Source organism: Talpa europaea, assembly GCF_964194135.1.
Source record: "Talpa europaea genome assembly, chromosome: 11".
In the NCBI taxonomy this organism is placed as follows: domain Eukaryota; kingdom Metazoa; phylum Chordata; class Mammalia; order Eulipotyphla; family Talpidae; genus Talpa; species Talpa europaea.
Genome location: NC_140078.1, coordinates 75,469,951 through 75,495,607, shown reverse-complemented (window position 1 = coordinate 75,495,607; position 25,657 = coordinate 75,469,951). Strand labels below are relative to the sequence as shown.

Here is a 25,657-nt window from a genome sequence, read left to right as displayed (position 1 = left end):
AGTGTATCTGTAAGTACTATTGTTTCTTTTGTCCAGTATTTCCTGAATCCAACCTCTTCTCCCACCGCCTTCACTCTACTGAACCATCTCACCACCCCCCACCCTAGCCCTTACAGCCTGACCACATGCTAGTGGGACTAGCCTGTATAGTCCCTGGGTCAGATGTGGTGTTCTAGTGGAGGAGTGGTTTTCCACTGCAGATACCTAAGTGAGTTCAGAACCCGCCTGCCATGGTCCCTATGTCTGGGTGCTGTGGCATCTCTTCCTTCATCTCTATTTCTTTCCCCCTCACCATAGCCTCACCTGCTGCCTCAGATCTGTCTTTGCATTTACTGTTCCCTCAGCTTGGAACACTGTTCCATCAGACCCTCATTCTAGTTTTCTGCAAAAATAACCCTTACCCAGAAATGAACAAATAATTGATTTGTCTGGCTTTATACTCCTTATTTAAGTTGATGAGTTACTTAGAAACTGCCTTTTTGCTAAAGGTAAAGATTGTGTTTGGTGATGCAATGAACATCTTTGAAAAAAATTCTCGAAGATAGAGCTGTTACCATATGGAAATGTACAGAAAGAATTTATAGCTATTTATGTACTCCCATTTATATTTAATTACCTTTGTTGTTTTGATTTCAGATCGCCCAAATAATTGAGCATGGGTGTGATCATTGTTCAAGCAAGGACACTTAAACAAAATCTTTACGGAGGTATAATTTACATACCATGAAATCCACCTATTGTATGTGAGCCATTCAGTGATTGTTTTAGCATATTTCCAGAATTGTGCTGCTGTCAGCGTGTCTGTGCCATTTTTCATTCCCATCAGCAGTGTATAGTGGTCCTGGTTTCTTCACGTCCTCTCTGACCCATGGTGTTGTCTCTTTTTATTATAGCCATTCTAGTGAGTGTAGTGCTATCTCATTGCGGGCTTCAGCAGGGAGGCTTGTTTTTTTAGATTTCAAAAAATTCTGTTAAGATCCATTCTTCATCTACCATTTAAAATGTATGATTTTTAAAAAAATGTATAATTTTTAAAATGTATGATTCAGTGGCATTTAGTATATTCACATGTACAAGCATCACCATTATATAGTTCCAGAACATTTTCATATTCCCCAAAATAAAATCCAGTACAATAAACAATCACTCCTCATCTGCTACCACCAACCTGCTTTTCATCTCTATGGATTTGCCAGTTCTGGACATTTCATGTAAATGAATATAACGTGGTTTTTTGCAACTGGTTTCTTTCACTTTGCGTACTATTTCCAATGTTCCTCCATGTCATAGCATGTATCAGTACTTTATTGCCTTTTATGGGTGTGTAATATTCCACTGTGTAGAATATTATAGTTTCACCCTGTGAAACCCCAGGGACCCCAAACTGTTAAGGGAAATAACCTATTTTGTCTGTCTTAAAAGATTTAGGCCATTTGTGGGCACAAAGGCAAAGAAAGCAGACTCCTAGTATGCTCAAAGATATCTTTAATTGGTGTGAAAATTTAAAGGACAAAGAAAGAGAAAAGAATGGATTTTAAATTACAAATCCCCCCCCCCCAATCAATCTCTGAAAATTACCCATTCCCTCATAGGGAAATGCCAAGCTAAATAGGTTCAACCTAAAATGGGATGGCTGAGGCCTGAAGCACCAGAACAAGTTCAAGGCATATATCAGCAGGAACCACAAGAAAGGGGCTAGGCAGAGGTCCCAGAGATCTGGGACAGAAGGAGAAACCCAAAATTCAAAATGTGCCATGTAATCCATTCTTAGGTCAAGATAACAGTTGCCATTATTTCTGTCAAAAGCACTAAAGCGCCCAGGACCAAGGACCAGGAGCAGCATTCCCAAGCGTGTCTCACCCGTGTGTCTCTCTTCCACATGTCTCTCCTTACTCCTTGGTTCAATGTCAGTGTGTATATCCACCTCATACTTCCTTCTTCCCAGATGGTCCCCCATTCAGAAAGTCCAGTTCACCGCATGCTGGGAATGGTAGTCCAAGGCAACTGATATAAGTGTGGGCAGGGTAAGTGGTGCCCTGTCACCGTGCTGCATCTCCGCAGAGATGCATTCTGTGTTGGATAGATGGATGGAAATTTGTTTATTCATTAATCAGTTCTTGGACATTGGGTTGTTTCCAGCCTTGGCTACTGTGCATGGGTGACCTTGCTCAGCCTCCATGTCCTCTCACTTTCCTCCTGGTGATAGCCACTGTCCTTACTATCCTTATAGTGAGTTCTTTGAATATTCTTAAACTTTCACTCCATATATTTTTCCTTTTCTTGTCCCAGAGATGCCCAATTTCCCCAGTCTGAGAGATGAAAGAAATACCAAACACAGCGACTCTCTCCCTATCTATTTATATAAAATAATGGTAAACTATACATAATATAAAGACAACCATTTTAGCCATTTTTAGGTATGCAAGTTCTGTGGCATTAATACATTCATGTTGTTGTGTATATGTCACCTCCATCCATTTCCAGAACTTTTTCATCTTCCCCAGTTGAAACTCTGTACATCTTAAACACCAACTTTCCATCCCCGCAAGTGGTGCTAGTCTTGAGGAATTGGACTATTCTAGGATCTTCACAGGAGAGGAATCATACAGTGTGTGTCCTTTTGTATTTGGCTTAGTTCCTTAGCATAATGTGTTCAGATTCATCCATGTTATACCATATGTCAGAAGTTCCTTTCTTTTCAAGACTAGTATTCCACTGCTGGTAATGTATACATGTTATTTGTTGATAGACACTTGGGTTGCTTCTACTTTTATGTGTTGTGAATTTTACTATGAACATGGGTGTACAAATGCTATGCTGAAGTCCCTGCTTTTACTTCCTTTGGATATATACTCAGAAGTGGAATTGCTGGATCATATGATAATTCTATTTTTAAGTATATGAGGAATCTGATTATGCATGTTTTTAACTTTACTAGACCCACTATAAACATTTTATGTATTTTGCACTTTAAATTTTTTGGATTCCTTTCTTCAATTTAATCTCACACGGAAGATTACTGCTTTGAAGGTTGTGACAAATTTTTGGTTCTCTAAACATGCTGTCAAACTGTTTTCTGCAAGTGTTGTTCCAATTTACACCAGCTCCATCTGTCCAAACACTAATTCAGCTGTGAGCACTTTAATTACAATCATACTGACACTGGTTGTTTTCATGTAAAAAAAATCCCGCTGGTAATTTAATAATTATAAGATACAGCATACACACTTTTAAGAGAAATTATCAACAAAACTGAAAACCATAGCATTTTTTCCTGTTTATCCCCTGGTAACATCAAGTCAAATAAGCAGTGACACTCCCCATTTCTAGAACATTTTCCTGGAGGTTTAACTCTGGACTAGACTTTCACACACTAGTTTTTCTGTTACTTATGAAAGAGATTTCTGTATAGTTCTAGCTTCTGTGTTAGTATTAGAATCAGTCTAGTCTGTAATATAGTATCATCTGCACCTGCAGATTTCTATACAAGGTCCCCGGGAGTTATGCTGAATTTGTTTGTGACATTTTGGTGCTTCTGTGGCTGGATTCTTCCTTCTTTGCTTTGTCCTGCCTCTTTTTGCCCTTTTATTGCACAACACACTGGTGTGTCCGGATGGACTTGCCTCGTTCAGTTGCGTAAGATTGCACTTTGGCCTCAGTCAGAGACCCTGCTTCTGGACAGACAGGTGGATCAGCGTTCCCACCACGGTGCTCCAGTTGGGGTATGTATTTTTGGGGCTGATCTTCATGTGCAGTTAAGTGATGGCTGCATACCTGACACCCAGTCTTTGTGAGATTGAACCAGTGCAGTTTGTCTTTTTTCTTAGAGTTGCTTCTGGTGGAATAGGGCACAGGCAGTCCGGAGAACTCCCTGGTGCCACATTTGTTTCTCTCCCAACAGTAATGTGATTGGCCTTTTCTGTCTGTCTTCCTTCTGGTGCAGAAACCGCTTTCTGCTCATAGCAAGTGCTCTGCCCCTCAGTGGGGTGTGGCAGAAAAGGAAGAGAAAGGGAGAGTTGTACCTGTTCCTTTGGGGTGGGATGTCACCTGGGTGGTGATCCAGGAAGAGGGGAAGTGGGACTATCAGTAGTAAGAACAGGTTCTCGTGACCAGTCCCACCCTACTTAGCCCAGATCTCACTCAAATCCTTGAACCTCACAGGGCCTCAGTTTCCCCTTCTGTAAGAAGAAGGGTGAAAGAAGACTGGTTCAAGGAACTCCCACCAGCTCTTGGAAGGAGTCTGAGAAGTCTATTGTGGAAGTGGTGGGAGGACAGAGCTGGCCGGGAGATGTCCTGTCCTTACTTACTGTTTGAATGTTGAGTCACAGGCCTTATTGATTGATTGATTGATTTTTTTTGAGATAGCAAATTTAGTTAATTAAAAATCACAAGGGACTATTGTTAACTCCCGAATGTGTAAGAACCCCTCAGAGGACTTGATATAAAAATCTGTCCCTGGACCCTACCCACATAGATCTTGGCTCGGTTGGAGCATCTGGTGATGTAAAGACCCCTCTTGGAGAAGCTGAAGGTCTTCAGTGAGCGGGTGCCTGCCCTGCTCCCTGAGCCCCAAGTGCAGGTCTCGGGAGGGTCCCTCAGCTCTGCCAAAATGCCCACAAGTCAGTGAAGGCAAGAGAAAGGCTACCTCTCAGGCTGTTCCCTGGAGGATCCTCGCAAGGGGTCTCTGAGAATGAATCACGTCTGAAATAGGGTCAGAAGTCCTGGGCTGTGGGGTCTGGCTCAGCCACTTCCTAGTGAGGTGACTTGGGCTTCCCACACCATCTTTGGGACCTGAGTCTCCTGGATTGTATAGTGTGCTCCTAATGCTCACCCTGCACTGCCTGCTGGTCTATGCGAGTAAGTGAAATGCCGGCACGGCACTTGACATCAGTCTGCGGATGCTTTTTGTGCACTGACAGGCTGCCAGTAGGCAGAGGGCTGCGTGAGCAGCGGGGCTGTGTCAGGGCCGGGGGACTCTGCCATTTCCCGGGCCCCCAGTAAATGATGTGGTGGAGGCCTTATTTTTTTGCTCTCATGATCCCCTTGTAGTTTGTGATCCCAGCTTCTGTGGTGTAGAGAGTAACTGCTGATACTGAGTTGTCTGAAGCTGCTTTCCCGAGGCACTTAATTATATGGCCCTATGATGGAGAGGACTTTTCTAGAATGGTGTCTGTTAGATACCAATAACAAAGTGTCATATGTCTCTGGTACCACTATGGCATGTGTATGAGTCTTTGCCCTTTAAGCCTAGTAATTAAAAAAGAAAGAAAGAAATTATTTCCAAATGTGTAGAGAATGAGTTGCACGTGGCCGAGTAGGTGAGGCGTCCTGTCTTGTGAAGCTTGAGGCCATTGCTGGGGGTGCAGTCACTGCCAGAGGTAATGGGCGGTGAGAGGATTTTGCTGCCCCCAGCCAGAAATTCCCCAGGCACAGACTGGACACACTCCTTGCCCATGGCTGGTGGCCAAGGAGAAGCTTGGTGGGTAAAGAAATGGAGTGGGGTTGGCATAAGGAGGGAAAAAGTTACAGAAGAGATGAATTTTCGTAATTTGACCAGTTTTGACGAGCTTTCCTTTTGTCATTCTTTGATAAATTCTACCTTAAGTGTAGACTTACCTACATTTAAATGTTCTACCTTAAATGTAGCCTGGAACTCCTCCCAAGGCCCAGAGGGAGACACCAGGCTGCAAACTCCCCAGGTGCAAACTGGAGGCATGAGTTTAATTTGGCCCCTGGGTGTTTACAAAATTTTAAGTTAGTAGACAGTATTTATAAAAAAATAATAATCAGGGAATCTCATGTAAAAAAGCAGGTTGCTGGCCTCTTGGAAGAAGTGAGCATAGGAGGGCAGCATAGCTGCCAGTGAGCCCACTTGGGCTCTGCCCTAGGTGTCTCCGCTATGCGATATGTAGGGCAGGACAAGAGCTTTCCTGCAACCTGATGCCTTTGTTCTACAGATGAAGAAACAGAGTCCCAGACACAGGATGACCTGACTTGCTGAGGTGACTGGGCAATGCTGGAGGCAGGGCCTAGGCCGGCCGGGTTCCCTTGCTCCAAGAGCCTGGAGCCAAGCTCTTGCTCACCCAGGGCCTCTTGTACCTTCCAGCAGGTGGCAGTGGTGGCGCTGACAAGTCTCACGGTTGCGCTACTCACTGTGCCTTTCTGTTTCACCCTTCTGATTTTGCCAATTTTCTCTTGCTAAGCTTTCCTTTTTGTCCAGCTCTGTACTCTCTTGCCTCTTATCCCCCCACTTCTCTACCCTGTTTCCCCAGCATCTCCTGGAACCTGAGTAAATATTTGCAATACTTTGCTCCAAGACATCTCTGCTTCCCTCTTCTTCCCTGCAGCTTCACATATCTCTGTTCTCCTGTTCCAATATGTGGACAGGAAGAGGACCAGAAACCCCCATAGAACTACCCTTACCCTATCTGCAGGTGGCCCACATGCAGGGCATGTAACTGCATGACCCTAGATAAGCCGGCTTCTTCGAAGAGTCCAGGGATCTATATTTTACTTGAAGTTCTCTGGTTTTCTAAATGGTGGACACTTAATTTAGAGCTGTCGTTTCTGCTGTGAAATGTTAACATGGTCTTGGGAGCCTGGCAGGTTCCATGAAATGGCCATGTCACCTGTGCATCCTTGCAGAGCTGTAGATGGAGCGGCCTCCTCCTAGCCTACATGGGGAGGATTTGGCCACATGCGGCATAGAGTGGCTGTCGCTCACCAACAGCCCCAGACCTTCCCAGGCAGCCCAGATGAAGCCCTCATCCTTAGGCAGGAGAGTCCATTCTAAAACTTATGCCTTGGAGAAAACCTAGAACTTTGAAGAAGTGAGAGACCATTTTTGTTCCCTGGCCAAAGTGATACCTGGGACATTCGTCCTTGAAGACCCAGTCTTGATACTGATAGGGGCCTGAAGAGACCTCAACATACTCAATGGCTCCTTCTCCCTGATGCTGAAGGCTTGGACCTTTGTCCACCTAGGGAGGCAGAGGACCCACATATTAGAGCTGCCACCCATTGCTGGCTCTTCCTTCCCTTGGCTCTGCTGTTCATTCAGCACTTACTGAGCACTTGTTTGTCTGACATGGTGCTGAGGGATGGTTCAGGTGTAAAGGAGAGTGATTCAGAGCTCCTTCTCCTTAAAGATCTTACAAGCTGTAGAGAGGAGACTGTGAAACACTTAGAACACTTCAGTGAAAGAATCTGTGCACCAAATACATAGCCAGAGGGGAGAGGTCAAGGGAAGCTTAAGATACAGGGTGACATTTGAGTGATATTTTGAGATGGAGTTTGCTGGGCAGTGAAGAACATTCTAGGCAGTTAGACAGCTGGTGTAAAAACCAAGATTTGTGCAAAAAATGGGTTCAGAGAATGGTGAGAAGTTGGACTGCCTTAACTGAAAGGGTATTGGAGAAAATAGCAGCATCTCAGCTTGTTTAGAAGGGCTGTCTGGCTATTCATTTGACTGTTTTAACAGAAACCAAGATAACAGTTGCTTCAGTAAGGTAGACAGACATTTCTTTCTTCTTAAAAGTGCAAGTGGAAGGTGGCCCAGGCATGTTGTGCTCCACCAGGTTGTCTGGGCACTTGAGGTTGCTCTGGTAGTGCCCTCGGCATCACCTTGTCTATTCGGAAGAGCACCCCAGGACCAGCCCCATCTCTGCAGTTTAGCAGGTGGCAAGGGCCGGACTTGGAAGTTCTGTACATTCTGTTAGCCAGGCAAGTGGACATACCTTAGTGCAAGGAGAACTGGGAGAGGTAGTTTTTAGTAGGGTGGCTGTGTGTCCAGAAACATCTGGGGCTTTGCCACAAAAGGGAAGCAACAGAAATTGGATGTTGGGAAAGACCAGTAACCTCTGTTTCTGGAAGGTGTGTGTGACTGATGAAGCACTTTATAGGGAGCTGGGAAGTTTATAAATGAGGCCAATACTGTGATTTAAAAGGCATCTCTTCATAGACAGGGGTACAGAGCAACTGCCCTGGGCCTGTGCAGTAATCACAGGACGGGGAGATGCTGAGGGGCAAGTCCACCCTGACTGTCTGGCTTGACATACCGGGGTTTTGTGGGGGGTTCTTGGTTGTTGCTTGTAGATATGCCAGAAACCATTGACTTGGTGGGTTCAATACTGAGGTTGATTTGAGACTCATCTGAGCACATATTTTCATAGCTTGTTACTGATAGAAGCTGGCACTGTGGAGAAGTGACGGCCATGGAGAATGTAAAAGCGCTTGCCTCCAGGCTGACATCTGTTTTACAACAGGAGCTTGAACAAGCTCCAAGAGGGCAATGGGCCTGTCCTCAGGCTACTGACCCTTCATGGTTCTGCAGACACGTTACTTCAGTTCTCGGCTCTACTTCCTGTGCTCCAGAAGGAAAGTCACCCTCACACCACCCTGATCTGTCAGTGTGGTTGGTTAACTGAACATCCCGTCACATTTACAAAGGCTTCCACTGCTTTAGAACAAATACTTCCTTCCTGAGGCTGTCCTGGGGACTCCCCTATATTTCTAGCGTGCCCACCTGGGAGGTGGGCGCAGCCTTCAGCAGGGCAGCTGAGTCTTGTCACACTGGCTCTGCCACGTATTTTGCCATGAACCTGGACCAACAGGCTCTTCCATCGCCTCTGAATCTCACCTTCCTTGTCTATAAAACAAAAACAAATATCACCTATGCTCCAGGTGCTGGGAAGGTTGGAGAATGGTCTGAATGTTTGCCAATCTGTGCTTGGCAGGCTGAAAACATTCCGGCAATTCTCAAAGACTTCGTGTCTACTAGTCTCAGACCTGGGATGTGTGTTGTCTGTGAGATAAATACGGTGTCCCCTCTCCATGGGAGGTCCCCTGCAGAGTCCATGGGCCCTGTAGCCAAGGTCAGGGAGAGTTCCCTGAACAGTTTCCATGATCTTCTCTTAGGCCTTCATTCCAGACATCTGACAACTCGCTGATGTTCGATGTTTGGTCATGTTATGGAAAAATTAAACACAAAGTTTTTAGCAAAACATTTTGCCACAGTCTCAGCTTTTGGTATTTTATCTCAGTAGTCATCAGAGCTATTAAGGAAAACGGTATCTCTTGGCCACAAGGACCTGCACTGTAAATAGTTTGACCTTCGCCCTGGAAATGTGTAAGGACAGGTCACTCAGCATTTGAGCAGCTGCCGGCATGCTCCCCAGTGACACATTATCCTTAGAAGGGATTTTTTGGGTGTCTCTGTGTTCTCTTCCACCAAGTAGCAGTGACACCAGAAGAGTCTAACCTGCTGTGTGGTGTGTCATGCAGGAATGTGTTGGTCCCCTATTGTTTTGGGGACAGGTTGGCACTGCCTTTTGTGGAGCAGATGTGTTTTAGCCAAAGATGCTGCCAGTTGGGCATTAGTTCTCCTGTCCCCGTGTGTGGCTCAGTCAGATGGAGGCTATCCTATAGCTGAGAGGAACTGTGTGGGAACTTACTTTCCTCTTGATTGTGAGAGGGGAAGATACTGTCTTCGCTGAGCCCATCTTGATGTTGTTTTCCTACTAGTGGGAGATGAGAAATGTGTGGCATCTCCTGTCTGAGGCTGGGCTGTTGGCTCTGGTAAGGGAAGGACACAACTCGTGTTCACCACAGACCTTTGCAAAGTGGCGGAGCAGCTCTGCTCTGGTTTTCTGGTGGCTGAAATGCCAGGCACACGTGCTGAGACATTTCCCACAATTAGGTGGAGAATCCCAGGCTTTCAGGTGTTGTCCTGCCTCTGGTCCCCAAAGCTACCAGTGAACACCTTCAGTTTCTACTGATAATTTTCCTTAGGGCTCAAAAAATCACGCTGACTTCCCGAATGAAAATGCTCTACATCTTGAATCCAGTGAGAAGTACTGTGTGGTGGTGGTGGCCACAGGTGCTTTCACTGGGCTCCAGCTGGTCACTGAATGCTCTCTTTACCTATTAGATACTTTTGGGGGGCCTGTTCTGAGGTCTTCTTATTAATTAGAAAGGAGACAGGATTTTGGTAAATCTTTAGCATAGCTCTACAGGCACAGGGGTCTCCTGTGTGAATGGCTCTGTGGTTTCTCTTGGTTCAGGCAGAGAGAGCAAAGGGACTGGTCCTTCCTGCCGTGCCTGTTCTGGTTCTCCAAGGAATCCCTGCCCCGGGCTCTTCCTGGTCTCTCCTCAGCTAGCTTCCAGCTTCAGGGGTCTGTCTCCTCCCAACATTTGTACCCCTCATTTCCTCCTTGTTGTAGAAAGGAACCAGTTGCTCAAATTTATGCTGGGCCTTCCTCCTTCAAATCGAGGCCACCTTCCACATTTTAGGACTGCCTCATAATTTAGACCTCTTCCTTATTTCCCCTGCTATTGTGTGGTTTTATTTATCCCCTGTGTTTTTTACCTTGCCCTTTCTTAGACTTTGAAGAGGAGCAGGTGAATCACACACAGAATCACAAGGAAGCATGAATCACACTCTGTGTTCTCCACCTTGATCCAGGCTCGCCACCTTTGCTTCCTACCTTTAGGCAGGAACTGGTGCAACAACCTTCTTAGAAATTGACCCCATTGCGTCCTCATCTAGCTAATAGTTTTTCTTCATTGAAGGCTCGTTCCTAGAATGAAAACTGAGTTAGCTCTCTTCTCTTTCGGCGGTGGGCATCATGGACACCTCAGCTTATTGTAGGGTTGACAAAGACCACTTCTACTCATACCACAGTCTATTGTCATCGTTTGGAATACTTTCTGTGAATTGGGTGGATATCATGACCAATGTCAGAATTAGTCAATGATTGATCTATGCTTACCCATTAATATTTATTTCTTCTCCCTTGGGTAGAGGAATGTAAGACTGGGCCTCATCTTGGGTACGTACATTTTCCCTATAGTCATGTTTACAATCTAAGTAAAAGGCCTGCTTTGATGTGCTTTGTATGGATTGCTTTACATTCATTGGCATTTTGTATACCCCTGGCCACTGCCTGGGCCAGAAACTGTGGAGGGGTGTGGGTGGAGGATCAAGGATGACACCTGGGGAGATGACCCAGAACCTAAAATACCCAGAATATAGAACATACTAAGTAGTAATAGAAGCTCAGACACAGTGCTCTGTGAGTGTAGAAGTGAGAAGGCAGATCGATTCTGTTTGGAGTGTTCAGAATATCAGTCTGTCAGGGGAGAGGTGGTATTCAAGTCTTGCAGTGGTTAGAAGCCCCATAAGAATACAAGGGTTGCAAGGTCAGGACCATGACGTCTGTGTTTACCATGTCTCTGGTGCTCAGGACCTGTTTGTGTGGATGGATAGAAGGAATTGTAGATGAATGAACAGATGAATCAATTAAATGAAGGCAAAATCCTGTGTGGAGGAGACACTTGAGTGACAGAGTGGCAGGAAGAAGCTAAGCATATCGGTGCGGTTATCACTGGTTTGGCTCAAGTATAGAGTGGTTGACAAAGAATGGCCGGAGAAAGGGCTGAACAGAGAATTAGCCCAGAAGGTAAAGGAGAATTTTGGCTTTACTTCTCAGAAAGTGGGCAGCTAAACAGCAGGGACTATTTCAGGCAGACCTTGGCAGTAAGCATGCCTAATTCTAAGATTCCAGACTAGAATTGAAATAGGTTAGAAAGATCCTTGATGGGGCCGCGCTGGCCTTGCCACACTGTGGTAAGTAATTACGTCACCTACTCCCATAGCCCACGAGGCCAGTTAACAGCAGCAACAAGGACATAACCAGTTCCGGGCTCTGATTTCTCTGTCTCCTCTCCCCAGACGTGTGCAACAGCACCGACCTGCCGGAAGTCGAGATCATTAGCCTGCTGGAGGAGCAGCTGCCCCATTACAAGTTAAGAGCTGATACCATCTACGGTTATGACCACGATGACTGGCTCCACACACCCCTCATTTCTCCAGATGCCAACATTGACCTCACCACCGAGCAAATTGAAGAAACACTGAAATACTTCCGTAAGTCGTGCCCCCTTCTCCCGGTGACAGCGCGGAGCTGCCTGTCACGGCCTCAGCTGAGATCTGGCACGTGGCCTATTTTCCATGCATGAAAAGGCGGTCAAAGAGATGTGGCTGTAGGGGTACGCCACAAAAACACCTCGGTCTTAAGTGCTCTGAATAGAAAATATAGAATTCTGGGGATAAGCATGCCTTTTGTTTGGACTGCCTTTCTCTTACTCAGACGGAGGAACTGGAAAATACTCCCACTTTGCCTCTTACCCAAAGTGGATGCAAGGCCTTAGAAACCCGTACTGAGAAGAGTTGTCATCACTTAAGACAAAGTTGTAGGTTATCTGGGCCCGGGTCTGTGTGCACGGCGAGGCACGTGGACAGGGCTGATGGTGTCTGTGGGAAAGCCTGGCCTGGCCGTGTGTGGGAGAGTTGGGATGTTGCCGAGCAGCCCCAGCCCTCGAGGCCCGCAGAGGTGAGCAGCTTACGAGACAGCTTCTGCCCGGTGCATGCTGACGACAAGGCACGAAACCTGGTTTTGCAGACTCAGAAAGATGTGATAATTAAAACAATTCCTAGTAATGATGTTTTTGGTGTTCATTCCAGAGGTGCCTTTTTAGGAGTAATTTTTCTCTCTAGAAATTCTTGCTGGTCTGATGAGATGGGTAGGACAGACCAGTTCTCCTTTGTTTTGACACCTCTGACTTAAAATTCAAGTTTACTTGACCCTAATCTAAATTAGTTATGCCACTTTCAAAGTGACATCGTTTATGTATCAGTGTGTCATTGTCACCTTTAGAAACAAGTGTGACTTCTGCTTGGAGATAGCTTGGTGCAAAACTGGCTTCTAAAACATTTATAAAATTTTCTGTAATTATTTTCACTTGAACTTGTGAAATCATTTACAATAAACAATAGGAATGAAAAGCTTCTTCTTTGGAGTTTAAAGTTTCTTCTGGCTGTTTTCAGGGTTTCTCTATTAAGTATTAATAAGAAAGGAATTTTGCTTGAATTGACCTATATTTTTATGCCTGATACTAACTCTGCAGTCTTTATGAACATCGCAGATAATCAGTTTTGTTGGGAGTAAAAATAGAATAACCTACACGAGGATAGATATGAAGCATGTTGGACTTGCACTGATGTTCGGGTTGAAGCTTCAGAACTCCTGCTGTGTTCTTGTCACGTATAGGAAAGTCTTTGCAAGTCATTTTCGTTTGTTTTCAGTCTCTGTACAAGCAGAGAGGTGGTCTTGGGTGGAGCACGGTGCAGTATGTGTGAAATAACCTCCTTAGTGGCGGCTTCACAGAATTCACAGATGAATTACTTTCTGGGGACCCCTGTGTGTGACTTATTCATCCTTGAGCAAAGCCCCTGCCATTATTCTACTGATTGCCTCATAGTCTTTTCTGCCACAGGAGGCTCCTGGACCCCTTCTCATAGACACTCATGTTGGCTTTCACAGTGTGCTTGGAACCCCATCCATGGACAAGACTTGGCTATTTTCAGACAACTTAATATGTGTTGTCTCATTTCATCCCTGTAAAATGTCTGCAGCTGGGGAGGGCTGGTTTTATTTTTGATGAAATGGGAGTGTGGAGGACTCACAATGTTTATTCCATAACACCCATCTACAGTCTCTAAAATCCAAACAGTAAGACTTGAGCAGACATGGTGGCTTGCTTTTGTTCATTTGCTTTGCTTTTACTTAGATATTTAAGAGGGGATTTGGCATAGATAACACAAACTCTAATAAAATTGGAAGAACCAATATAAGCAGTGAACAGAGACTGTGAAAGTTCTTAGAGTGTGGCTATATCCAAGGCTGGCCTTAGTTCTGTGGTACCTGTGCTTAGAGCAAACTGATGTTTGCTGGCTGTGGATTAAATGATTGATCAGGTGTTAACTCTTACATACAGTACCTCCTAGAACAGGGCTCTCACACTGAGGTGCTGGGTCCCCTAAAGGACCCACAAAGAGAAATTTAGGGTCCTGTAACCTTACAAAGGGATAAAAGACGACATCTTTCTTGTCACAAACTTCTCCCTGAATTCCAGTATTTCTTTCAGTGCAATCATACAACACAAAGCAAGTGGTGTCAGCAGATCCTGTGACTTTGTCACCAGAAGAAATCATAAATATTTTCATGTCATGCTTCACTGTAAACAGATAGTTTGAAATACCACCTTTACATATCACTGCTTTGAAATCATACTCATTAGATGTGCTGGTACTTCATGTTATTTATGCATTAATAAGGAAGCACTTATATCATGGTCTATTTCTTGTTCTAATAACCTCATTATTAAGATAGTCGGTCTTCTTTGTAGTGCTCAGGGAAGTTATGAGGTTTGCCCAGAGTCACATAACTAGGAAGCGGGGAGGGTGCCGAGTTTCAGATGTAGGCTGTCTGGTCTCCTTCTTTTCACCAGTCTCTTAAAACAGGTAAATAAGAAAACAATTCTAGTTTAAGAATAAAACTGGTTTGGTAAATGTGAAAAAAGGAAAACACCCTTGATTACAGAATTGTCAGTAACAATAGCTTACTTATTTATAAAGTGTATGTCCAACATTTTCAAAACGTCCTTTTTTTCTCACATGCATGCTTAGCCTGATTTAGATTCATTTCACCATGGGATTGCCTTCTTTCCCATGAGTTTTGCCTCTGTCCTATTGTTGGTGTGTGACTGAAGGGTATCCAGGGACCACAAACTACTAAGGGGTGCCTACTATAAAAAGGGATTCAGCCATCCACAAACACAAAGGCAGAGAAAGCAGACTCTTAGTGTGAAATATTTTAATAGAATAGGTGTGTGGGGGAGAGAGAGAGAGGATTTCAAAGAATAGTTTGTCCCATGGGCCTCCCCGGTGGCGCAGCGGTTGAGCGCTGGGTTGCGAAACTGCGCGCGGCCTCTGCGGCGCCGGTTCGATCCCCGGCTGCTCCCCGGCCACCAGAGGAGGGTCCCACATGGCGCGCAGACCTCTCCTGCCGCCCGCTGCTCCCCTCAGCAGTGTACTTCGGTCCTTCTGCCTGCTCTGCTCCCCGCTCTGGCTCTGGTGAATTCTCTCACCCTCCCTCCCGCACTTCTGACTGTACCCAGTGCATGTATAAACAAAAAACAAACAAACAAACCAGCAAACAAATAAAAAAAATAAAGCATGCCTCTATAAAAAAAAAAAAAAAAAAAAAAAAAAAAAAGAATAGTTTGTCCCAATAAAACTCCAAAAAACTACCCATCTCCTCATGGGCAAATGCCCAACCAAACAAATTTGTTCCAAAGTGGGGCCACTGAGGCCTGAAAACGTGCCACAAACCTAAAGTACCTTCTGGTAGGGAACTACAAGAAAAGGGTTATGCGGGTCCCAGAGAGCTGTTGGTGCCTATAGCCTCCAACTTCAAAATATACCTCATCACGATAAAGACTGCCATTGTCCCTGGCAAGGACCAGGAGCAGCTTCCCCATGGGTCTTTTCCAAATATCTCTTCCAAGAAGTGTCTCTACATGTCTCTCCTCATGTGTCTCCTTCCAGCAGTTCCAGGGTGCAAGTGGAAGCCAGAAAAGCCAGAGAGTTGATTCAGTTACATGGCCGCTTAGCTCCACCCCTGGCTCCCAGTGATACCCTGTGCAGGAAGCCAGGTTCATGACATGTTGGGAGTTGTAGTCCTTGGCTCCTGAGACCTCATCAACATGGAGATGGAGTGTGTGTGTGTGTGTGTGTGTGTGTGTGTGTGTGTGTGTAGTTTGCAGCATCATCAGGGGAGGAATTCATTCACTGGCCCAGAGTTTACTCTTCTTACTGTTCCTCTACCACGCTGTTCTCTAGTTTTCTCTTCCCTGTGTGCTGCAGACATTCATCATCACTTAACATTCAGCCATGAAGCTTGCTGTGTTGGTGCCTATAGCTCCTTCTGATTCCTCATTTCCAGGAATTGCTCTGTGTAATCTTTTAGGGAGGAACATTGGTTGAGAAAAATAACTCAACCAATGTCTCAACTGCATGTGATCCACTGACTACTTTCTGTCTGAGTTTACCTGGAACAGTCTTTTTCCTAAGGAGAAGAGATTATGAAGCCAGTAAGAGTTTCAAGTCATCATGGCATTGTTTGCTTTTACTGAACAATTAATATTAATGAATCAGCCAGTGCATATCTATAGAGGGCCTGGCATTCACCTGTGACCTTTCATGAGTATGACTTCTTTGAGTTCTCACTGGGGCTTTCTGCCTAAGGAAGTGAAAACATCTCCTGAGCTATTGATTTTCTTCATGACCCAACCAGTGACTTTGCCCTGGGCTGGGCTGGGGTAGGAGGCTTTCGAGCCTTTGCTGGCATCCCGTACAGACTTGCCAGCCTTGCATGTGTGGGAGGAGCAAGTGGGGCCTGGGACCCTGCATGTGTAGCCATCTCCCTGTGCCATTTTAATTTTTTTTTTGAAATTTAATATAAATGAGAAAAAAAAATTAAAGACCATTCATCTAGTCCAACCATAATCACATGCCTGGGATCCCTGAGGCCTGAAGGGAAGTGACTCACCAAGCTCGTAAGGCTGGCATGGACAAGGGTTAGGGCTAGATCCTCAGTAGTTGTGCCCATGAAGTGGAACCTAGATGCCACACCCCACTTCTGTCTTTGTTCTTTTACTTACACCCACACAGTCACAGGCTGAGCGTGCATCGTACAGGCCGATGTGTCACAGTTTACTCAGGTGGAACTTGCGCCAGGAAAGTAGGAATCTGCAGAGCAAACTTGGGGACCCAGAGCATCTGGCCTGGGGTCTGACTGGTGGGAGTGGGCTCCACCCTGCACAGCACACCTGGAGGTTCCTTCTTGTTCTCCATGTGCTCTGGAGCACACTGACCCAGTGGCCACACTCCCTTCTGGACACTCACTTCACTTCACTGCCTCTCTCTCTGGCCAGTCCTTCTGATCACTTTCATCAGAGTTCCCTCTTCTTCTGAACTTATAAATCAGTGCCTCTCAGCCCTGATGTTCCTATAAAAACAGTCCCATCCTCAGAAATAGTCATCTAAAGCCTGTAATTCCCTGTCCCCAGGGTACCCTAATGTGCCACTCTGAAGATTGGAAGGTCCAGCCTGCTTCTCTAGGTAGACTATCAGCCACCTGCTGGTGACTCCTAAATTTATCTGCCCCTGGTCTCTCCTTCCTCCTGCCTCTCCTGCTCCAGGCTCAGCATCCAGTCATTAGCTTAACATGCCCACCCCCCAAAGTGGAGACTTTCCCTCCACATATGTCTTGCTAAATGTGCCATGGTTTATTCCATTCCCATGACCTCCTGGCCACTAGCCAGCCCTGCAATGCTTCCTCCGAGTATATCTCACACTCGCCCCTCACCCTGCTGCCATCACCCTGGGCAGAGCCACTGCCACCTTGTCCTGGGCTGCCATACTGCTCTCCACTTTTGCTTCTCTGCTAAACTCTTTTGATTCACTAACCTGGCTGATCTTTTGATCTTTTTTTGAGATCCGGTTGGGTTATGCTGCTCTTAGGCTTCCCATTGCTCTTTGGATAAAATGCAGGGTCTTTAAAGACCCTGCTCTCGGCTCTCTCTGTGTTCACTCTCATTCTACCCCATACCTCTCCACTTTCTTTCCTAGTCCTGATTCTTAATACAAATGTCCCCTCCTCAACAAAGGCTTTCTAGACCACCTGATCTGCAGCAGCCCATGCCCATTACCCGCCCCCCACCCCCCGCTTTTTTTTTTTTTGGCGTCATAGCTCTCATCCCTCTTATTTGCGAAGAGGGCTTATTGGTGGTTGTCCAAAATATTAATAAAGATTCACCTCTGATGAGGGCTTCCTGTTTGCCAGGGTTATACTGAGTGCTTCCCCTTCATGCACAGACCCTAGATTTGAAGGACGTGACCATCTTTTTGTTAAATGGATTTTTAAATATATTCATCCACATCTCATTGACCACTGAATACTTGATTGCATCTGTCAAGGTATTAGACTTAACTGTCATCGAAACAGTTTTTTCTTTTTGTACTGTTCATAATTGTATAATTCATTAACAAGGAAAGCAGACACGAGCAGATTCGGGAACAGACACTGGTGGTAGGGAAAGAGCTCAGTTCCTAGGAGCCCATGTGCCCATGCACACATGACAGTGGTCTGCTGGCCGGAGTGTCAGCAGGCGGTGGGCACTGGGCAGTGGCCTATCCAGGACTGTGGCCTTTTGGTTAGCGGTCACCTAGGAGTATCTGGAGATAGAGATGACAGTAGCACGTACCTTCATTCCAACCCCAACGAGGAGCCTCCTTATCAACAAATGTGATCCTCTGAGATCTCTTACTGGAGGTAAGAGGGTGATGATTCAACATGAAAACTCTTTTTCAAAGTTTTTCCCACTGGCATTTTTACTTAATGAATACAAGTGAATCGTGTAAAGCACTGTCCTTGTTCTCCTCCTCTGACCAGTCAGTCTTCTGTCTGGGGGTCTCCATGCTCTCAAACCTCCATTGTTGCCAGAATTTCATACAAGCTGAACACGTGCTTGTCCTCTGCCTCTCGGGTTTACTTAGCGCCCACCCAGCCTCCACGGAGCCCCAGGTCCGCTGCGAGGGCCAAACCCCCGTCCCATCCCCTCCTTCCTCAGCGCCATCCTCTCCCCCTTCGTAAGCCCACCACACTCCCCTGGCATCACAGGTGCCCGGTGAGAAACCCATCACCATGAGGAGGGCATGGAACCTCTCTGTACTCAGTTTTATTTTTAGTGGATTTAAAAAAAAGTCTGTGATGATGTGACCCTGGGATGTGGCATGGATCTCTGATTCTGAGTGGGAAAAGCATGGATGTTTCTTGCTATTTTACAGATTAGTGGAGCCTCCCCCATTTGTTAGCGCAGCACCCAGTCTTTTAATGAACATAAATTATCTTTTAAAGGAGATCTTAAAAATAATATTCCGTCTGGTCTTGAAAGCATGCTGATTTTAGATAACTTGGAAAATAAACAAAGTCAAAAAATGACTAACTTAGCAACCACTAGTCATTTTTGGTGAGATATTTCTAGTTTTTTCCGCCAACAAATGTTTTACATATTTGGGGACATAATGCTTTTTTAATTTAATGGTATATCTGGACTACTTCCCCATAGCATTAAAATTCTTGAAAAACAATAGTTTTCACCATTGCTTAAAATGCCATCCTTTGTCTCTTACCACTGATCTATGATTAGAAATTTACGGTATTTCTAATTTGTCCTCAGGAGGTTGGCCGCCTCCTACAGAAGAATTTGTCCACCCAACTCTTGATTTTCTTAAAGTGTATTTCTAGATACTGATTTACTGACCTTAAAGATGTGATTTTTTTTAAAAAAATTTATTTATACAAGAACTGGGGTACAGGCCAGATGCATGGGAGGGTGAGAGGATTCACCAGGGACAGAGTGGGGAGCAGAACAGGCAGGTAGATGAAACACACTGCTGAGGGAAGCAGCAGGCGAGACAAGAGAGGTCTGTCGCGCCATGTGTGATTCTTGCCTGCTGGCTGGGATCGAACCTGTGCTGCAGAGGCTGCAGACAGCTTCACAGCACAGTGCCAACCACCTGCGCCACCAGGGAGGCCCAGATGTGATTTTTTTAAAAGTCTCTTTGAACTATGTTTTTCTTAGATTATGCATTTCTTTAAATTAGTGCAGTAAAGATGGCTTGCTTTTGGTCAGTTTATATTGTGTCATGGGATTAATAGGGAACCTGATATTGAGTGAATGAATCAATAGGGCATCATTCCATGATGTGGTAGGAGGTAATAAACTCTGTGGTGTTTTCCTCCCCCAAGAATGTTCAGTGGATATTAGCAGATTGTTGGGTACCTCCTCCTTTGGACTCAGAATTATTTTTGGGTTTCATCTCTAATTTCTGCTGGGTGGTTTATAGGTAATGATGGTGACTAAGGAAAGGAAAGGACTTCCAATGAGTGTGTATTACATTCAGGCACTTTTATTCTTCCCAGCAGTCCTGGGAGCTGTAGACCGTTCTTTCCCACATTTTAAAAATGAGGAGGCAGGGAGTCCTGGGACACTGGGACTCTCCACTGCCTGCCCAGGGTCTCACAGGAAGGTGTGCAGCAGCAGAGTGTGAGCCCTGCTGGGCTCTTCTCAGCTCCTTCTCTTCCTCAGTAGGATGTTCTCAACACCGCGGGCCTTTCTTTCTGATCTAGTGGTTTGAAAAGTCCCCATCTTGGGGGACTGAGATGGACAGAATTTCACCTCTCCTGACCTCTGAGTGTGATCTTCTCAGCTCTAACCAAATCCTGTTACTCCCAAGACAGCAGACTGAGCAGTGCTTAGCAGCAGTTTGCCTTGAAAACACCAAATTTGGTCTGTAAGACGTCTGAATACATCCTAGATGCTTTCTTACAAGATAACGAAGGAGAAGAGTGCGTTACCTTTTTCTTTATCATGTAAGTTGTTATCCAGTAGTGAATGTTTGGAAAATGATAACAATAAGTAATGGTCATGAAGGAGAGGACTAAAGTTTATGTATCATAAATCTATCTATCTATCTATCTATCTATCTATCTATCTATCTATCTATCTATCTATCTATCTGGGCCTCCCACACTATGAAGCAATCCGCAACCTCTGCAGCACGAATTGGATCCCCAGCCAGCCAGGGAACAACCCACATGGCGCAGCAGACCTCTCCTGTCTCGCCCGCTGCTCCCCTCAGCAGTGTATTTTGGTCAGTCTGCCTGTTCTGTTCCCCACTCTGTCTCTGCTGAATCCTCTCTCCCCCCTGCATCTCTGGCCTGTACCCCAGCTCTTGTATGCAAAAATAAATAAATCTTTTTAAAAAAGGAACATCTATCTATGTACTTACACACACACACACATTCTTTACATTCAAAATGTTATTAAAGGATCAGTTTGAACTAAGAACGGGCCCCCCCTAGGAGAGAACAGTAATGCATGTTACCTGTAGAAGTTTCCCTGGAATTGAGAGGTACAGCTAATCCATGTCTGCTTGAGGTTGAGGTAGCATCTCTCTGTAGTGAAGGTTCTTAGTTAGGGAAGGTAAGTAGACCCGGCCACCACAGGCAGTCCTGCGTTAGAGACTCAGTGTCGCCTCCTACGGGCTAACTGTGTGATCTCGGGCAAATCACACAACCGCTTCCGGGCAGTTTTATTATCTGGATATTAGCATTAAACATTCTGTGATGCTCTGAACTATGCCTGATAGCTTTTCACTCTCGTCAAAAAAATGAAGTTTTTTGTTTTTGTTCTTGTTTTTAAACGGCAGTTTCCTTTTTATTTTTTTCTGTCTTGTTTATTTAAGAGACTTGGAGCTTTGTTGGTGTTAAAAATTTATAGTGTTTGCTTTTTCACATGAAAGTACTGTCCAATTGCTTTCAGGTGTTTAGGGAAAATTTTAAAAAGCTCTCAAAGGGAACACTGGAAATAATCACCTAGCATAGAACTTTTCTCATTAAGATTTAGATAGGTATAAACCTTATCTTCTAAAGGATTACAAGTTGTTAAAAATAATTTCCATATTCACATGAGGGTGGGAAGCTCATGTCTGCCTCATGTTCAGATGAAGTGAAATCTCAGCCCAGTGCCTTGCATTAATAGGTGCTTAATAAATGCTTCTTAAATAAAGGAAAATTTAAAGACTTTGTTTTTAAATCAAAAGACAAATTTTCTCCTTTCATATCTTCTTTTTTGTAAAAAAAAAAATCCAAAATTAAAAACCCACATATAGAATACAGAGATCACTTTGTCAGCACCTGCAGAGACTACCTTCATCTAATTATCATCCAATGCACCCTCCATCCAGGGTGCATCCACTGAAAACAAAAACAGAGGCCCCCAGTAGTGCTGAGCCTGTGCCAGTTAAACGGATAAATACCACAGGACCGGCCTTCTGAAGAGGAGGAGGTCAGTAGTTTATGAGATGGTGACCTCAGAAAGCATAGGATTTGTGTGTGTGTGTGTACAGGAGGGGTGCCATGTGGAGTACTGAGGCATCTGTTCTCACCCAGGCGTTGTGTGTGGTGGGTGGGATTGAATGAAGGAAGGAATAAAAAATGATGGGAATGGGGTGGAGGTGCCAGGATAGAAAAGGGGTCCAGTGGCGAGGGGAAATGTTTCATTATCATTTTATAATAATAATCCTGAAATGTGTGCATTATCAGATAAATAACTGCCATGAGTTTCTCTCATGTAAACATCCATGTTCCTGCTATGTCCTTTTGCCATTCCCAAGACCCAGGGCCATTTTGTTGTCAGGTGAGGACCCCAGTGAGCCCCGGAACTGTGCCCTCTCTAGCTTCCTCCTCAGTGAAAAGACTCTTCCGTGAGCCAAGTTTCACTGCTTTTAGACACACAAATACCTGTGGGGTCAAAGGTGGAAGCAGAGACACCCTGATTTCAGGGTTACTCACACCTGTTGGCCACTGGAGGTTGTGGGGCCTCCATCCGGGTGCAGGCCTGGGTGCCAGGAGCTGGGGGGATTGAAGGGGCCTGTCTCTAGAAGGTGGTTAAAAGCAGCCACATGCAAGAGCTGACAGCTCCTCAAGCTCTGGGTGCAGTGTCTGGTGAGTAGGACAGCCAGGTGCTCATTCCAGATCTACTCACAGAGCCCCTGGAGTTACTCTGTCACCACTCACCTTTTATTCTTGCTCATCAAACCAGACTCCAGCATTGAATCGTCTTTCCTTTTCTTTTAAGAATGAAAATGCCTGGCAAGCAATTCTGTACAAATTGACCATTTTGCTTTTCATGTTAATCCAGCATGTCTAAGACAAAGCTGGAATGGACACAGGTGGGAAATTGATGTGATTGCTCAGCTTGCACCCCATCCACTCCTCCTGGGTGGATGGACTTAGGCCACAGTGGTCCAGAGTGATGGCAGGAGCGGAATCGGAGCCTGTTTGAGCTTCTGGTTTGTATTTTGAAGACTGACATCTGTAGGAGACCAGTGGTCCCAGGGGTGAAACGTGCCATGCAACCCTCCCCGGCTGCACACTGGGCACTGTGCAAGCTGTGTGTGGATGAACTCTGTTTCTTCTCTGTATCCTTCTCATGTGTACCAGTGATTTCAGCTGGGACACTGGGGTACATTTCCCTCTGCCACGCTCTACTGACTGCCTCTCCCTGCTTTGGGATGTTTCTCTAAAATCCAGGCTTTGCTCTGCCCCCTCCTTCCCCCTGGAGGTGGGATGGGTGCCTGCTTTTCCTGTGCCTGAAATGAGGTGGAGATGGTTTGGAAGGGGGTAGTTGACAGCAAGCTGTTCGTTAGCAGCCTGCCTTCTGCCACGAGAGCTCAGTGACTGGCAGTGGCAATGTTTTTTAAAATAATATAGATCAGAAAGAGAACTCTGCAGAAGCATCTAGCTAGTTAATTTTCTGTAGCAAGCAGCAGAAGGAGATTTTTTTTTGCAATCCCCATGGGACTCCTCAAGTGTTCCTAACCCTCAAGGGGTTAGGAAGCCCCTTTTGGGCCTCCCCCTCTTCTGTCGTAAGCTCCTGGCTACATTGGGGTGCAGGTTGCAGGCCAGCAGTACTGCCTGAAGAGAGAAAAGCTGGAGACTGCTAGCATGTTCCAGAGGGGCCTTGGAACCACTGAGTGGTTCTGCTTCCAAGCAGGAGGGAGGAACGCAGGGAATCTTCCTTAATACCAACCAGATTGTGCTGATGCCTGGGGGTTGGGGGGCACAAGGAAGCCGATATATGACAACACCTGTTAATGCCTGAGACACTCTGGGGCAAATGTATAACTTCATCATTAATAATTTAATCCAGAGTTGTTAGTGTTTGTGCATCTTTTAAATGCATTCGTTAATCATTTAAAATTGTCATATATCCATATAAATATATACCAGTACAGGTATAGAATTTTATATATATATATATATATATATATATATATCAGTACTTAGTTCATTTGCTCACACAACTAATACTTAGAAACTCAAAAGTGTTATTAAATTCTTTTAAACATTTACCTTTGATTACTAATGTATTTAATTAGATTCTCCTTAACATTGCAGAACAGATCTATTAGATCCTCTTAAATGCTTAATGAAAGAGAACAGGGATCTGACCTCGAGGACCAGGCTCCACCCCTCTGGTGCCTGGGTGTGGCCAGTGAGCACGCCCCCCCCCTCCCCCGCAGGCCACTGCTGGTGGCCGGTTTCCTCATCTGCCTCCTCGCTCCTCACACCAGCAACCTGATCCTCCCCACTACACTTAGAGAAATGTTCATATGATGATTTTTAAGAGCTACAAGTGGCAGAAACAGAAGAGTCATACACACCCACCCTCCCCTACTTCTTAAAGTGGGTTAAAAATACCTTCCCATTATATCCTCTCTTCCTTTATGTATCAGTTGCCTTGTTCACTTGATTGCCTTTCCCATTTTCATAGTCATTGATATTCATGGCTTTCCAGGCTGCGGCCTGTTCCTTTTATCTGTTATTAACTGGAGTTTCTTTCTCAGTGTTCAGATTGTCAGGGCTTAACCCTGACAGTGCTTTTGAGCTGACTCCTCTGCCTTATTCTACCCCAGGCTTTTTGGAGCGCCCTTTGCTTTCTTGCAGCCCCTTGTTGCAGCCCATCTTGATTTTTCCTGCCCCAAGGCAGGCAACAAGGACCCCTCGCAAGGGCTTTGTTAGTGGAACCCAGATCTGGGCACCAGAGGGTTGACGAGCTGGTGATGGGTGACGTGGTGTCCTTATTGCGCCACTTTCCTGACAGACTTGGAAAATAGCGTTTCTTTTGAGTATCACGGTCACATCGATATTTTCAATTTTGCCCTTACTTTCCTGATTTTATTTTGCTCTTAAAAATTATTTTCAGTTTTTCTCTGCAAAATGCAACCTGAGTTTTGAGCTTCTTCACTTCTTTACCTCTTTCTTTCCCTGTCATTTCCTTTGATCCTCAGATGTTTTCTCAATTATTGATGCAATAGAAATGGTTTCAAGGGGGGGGCCTTGCCTCGTTTACCCAGATGCTCTGGGGTTTTGCTGAGTGATTCTGGCCAAGGGTCTTAAACCTGCGGAGCCCCTGTCCTCACCTGCATGGTGTGCGTGGAGGTAATTGGGTCGGGAAGTCTGAGGAGTAAGTGAGCTGTGCCGCCCTGAACGCCTGACGCGCAGCCAGCACTTCCTGACTGGTGAAAGGTAGCTGACCGCGGCAGGGAGACTTCTCTGAGACTTCTCTGTTCCTGGGGCCTGTCCCCATTCCTGCCCCTCCTGGGGTAGAGCAGTGGGAGCCAGGACCATGGGGGGAGGTTGCTTTTTCAGCTGCAGTGAGCCCGAGTGGAAAGGGGACTGTCATCCTCAGGAGTGGTGGACTTTTGGAGGAAACTATGAATTTGAAGGTAGATCAATCTAGATCTTAATCTCAGGACCATCTCTGTGGAGCTATGCATGGATTACTGTGTCCATTATAAGCCTCTAAAATGGGAGTTTTGGTGCAGATGTTCCTTGAAACTGCTTGACGTATAAAGTTCACTCACAAATGCTGCTATTCCTCTGTGCTTTTTGATATACTCTGTTGTCTTTCCCATTTTCTTAAAAGTAAATTGGATATGTTCAGTTCTTGAAGTGAATGTCAGTTGTGTTCAGTGATGCATCACTGCTTAAAAATGGGTCTCCCTGCCCTGACTTCACACCTGCCCATTACCATGAACTCACCGCCTCTGAATGAATGATGCTGGGGAAAAGCTAGTAAGTGACCTTTCTACTTCATTTCCCTAATTATAACTTCAAAAAAT

At 45.3% G+C, this 25,657-nt stretch overlaps 1 protein-coding gene across 3 annotated transcripts in view; it reads left to right on the top strand.

Annotated features, from left to right (window-relative positions):
* Positions 1–25,657, top strand: part of TRAK1 (trafficking kinesin protein 1) — a gene marked incomplete at both ends in the record, with an annotated part of 104,999 nt that overhangs the window by 15,444 nt on the left and 63,898 nt on the right. For all 3 annotated transcript variants that reach the window (XM_084248392.1, XM_084248391.1, XM_084248390.1), the window contains one exon: positions 11,732–11,926. In XM_084248392.1, coding sequence (XP_084104518.1) covers positions 11,732–11,926 — 195 coding nt within the window. The remainder of the gene's footprint in view (positions 1–11,731; positions 11,927–25,657) is intronic.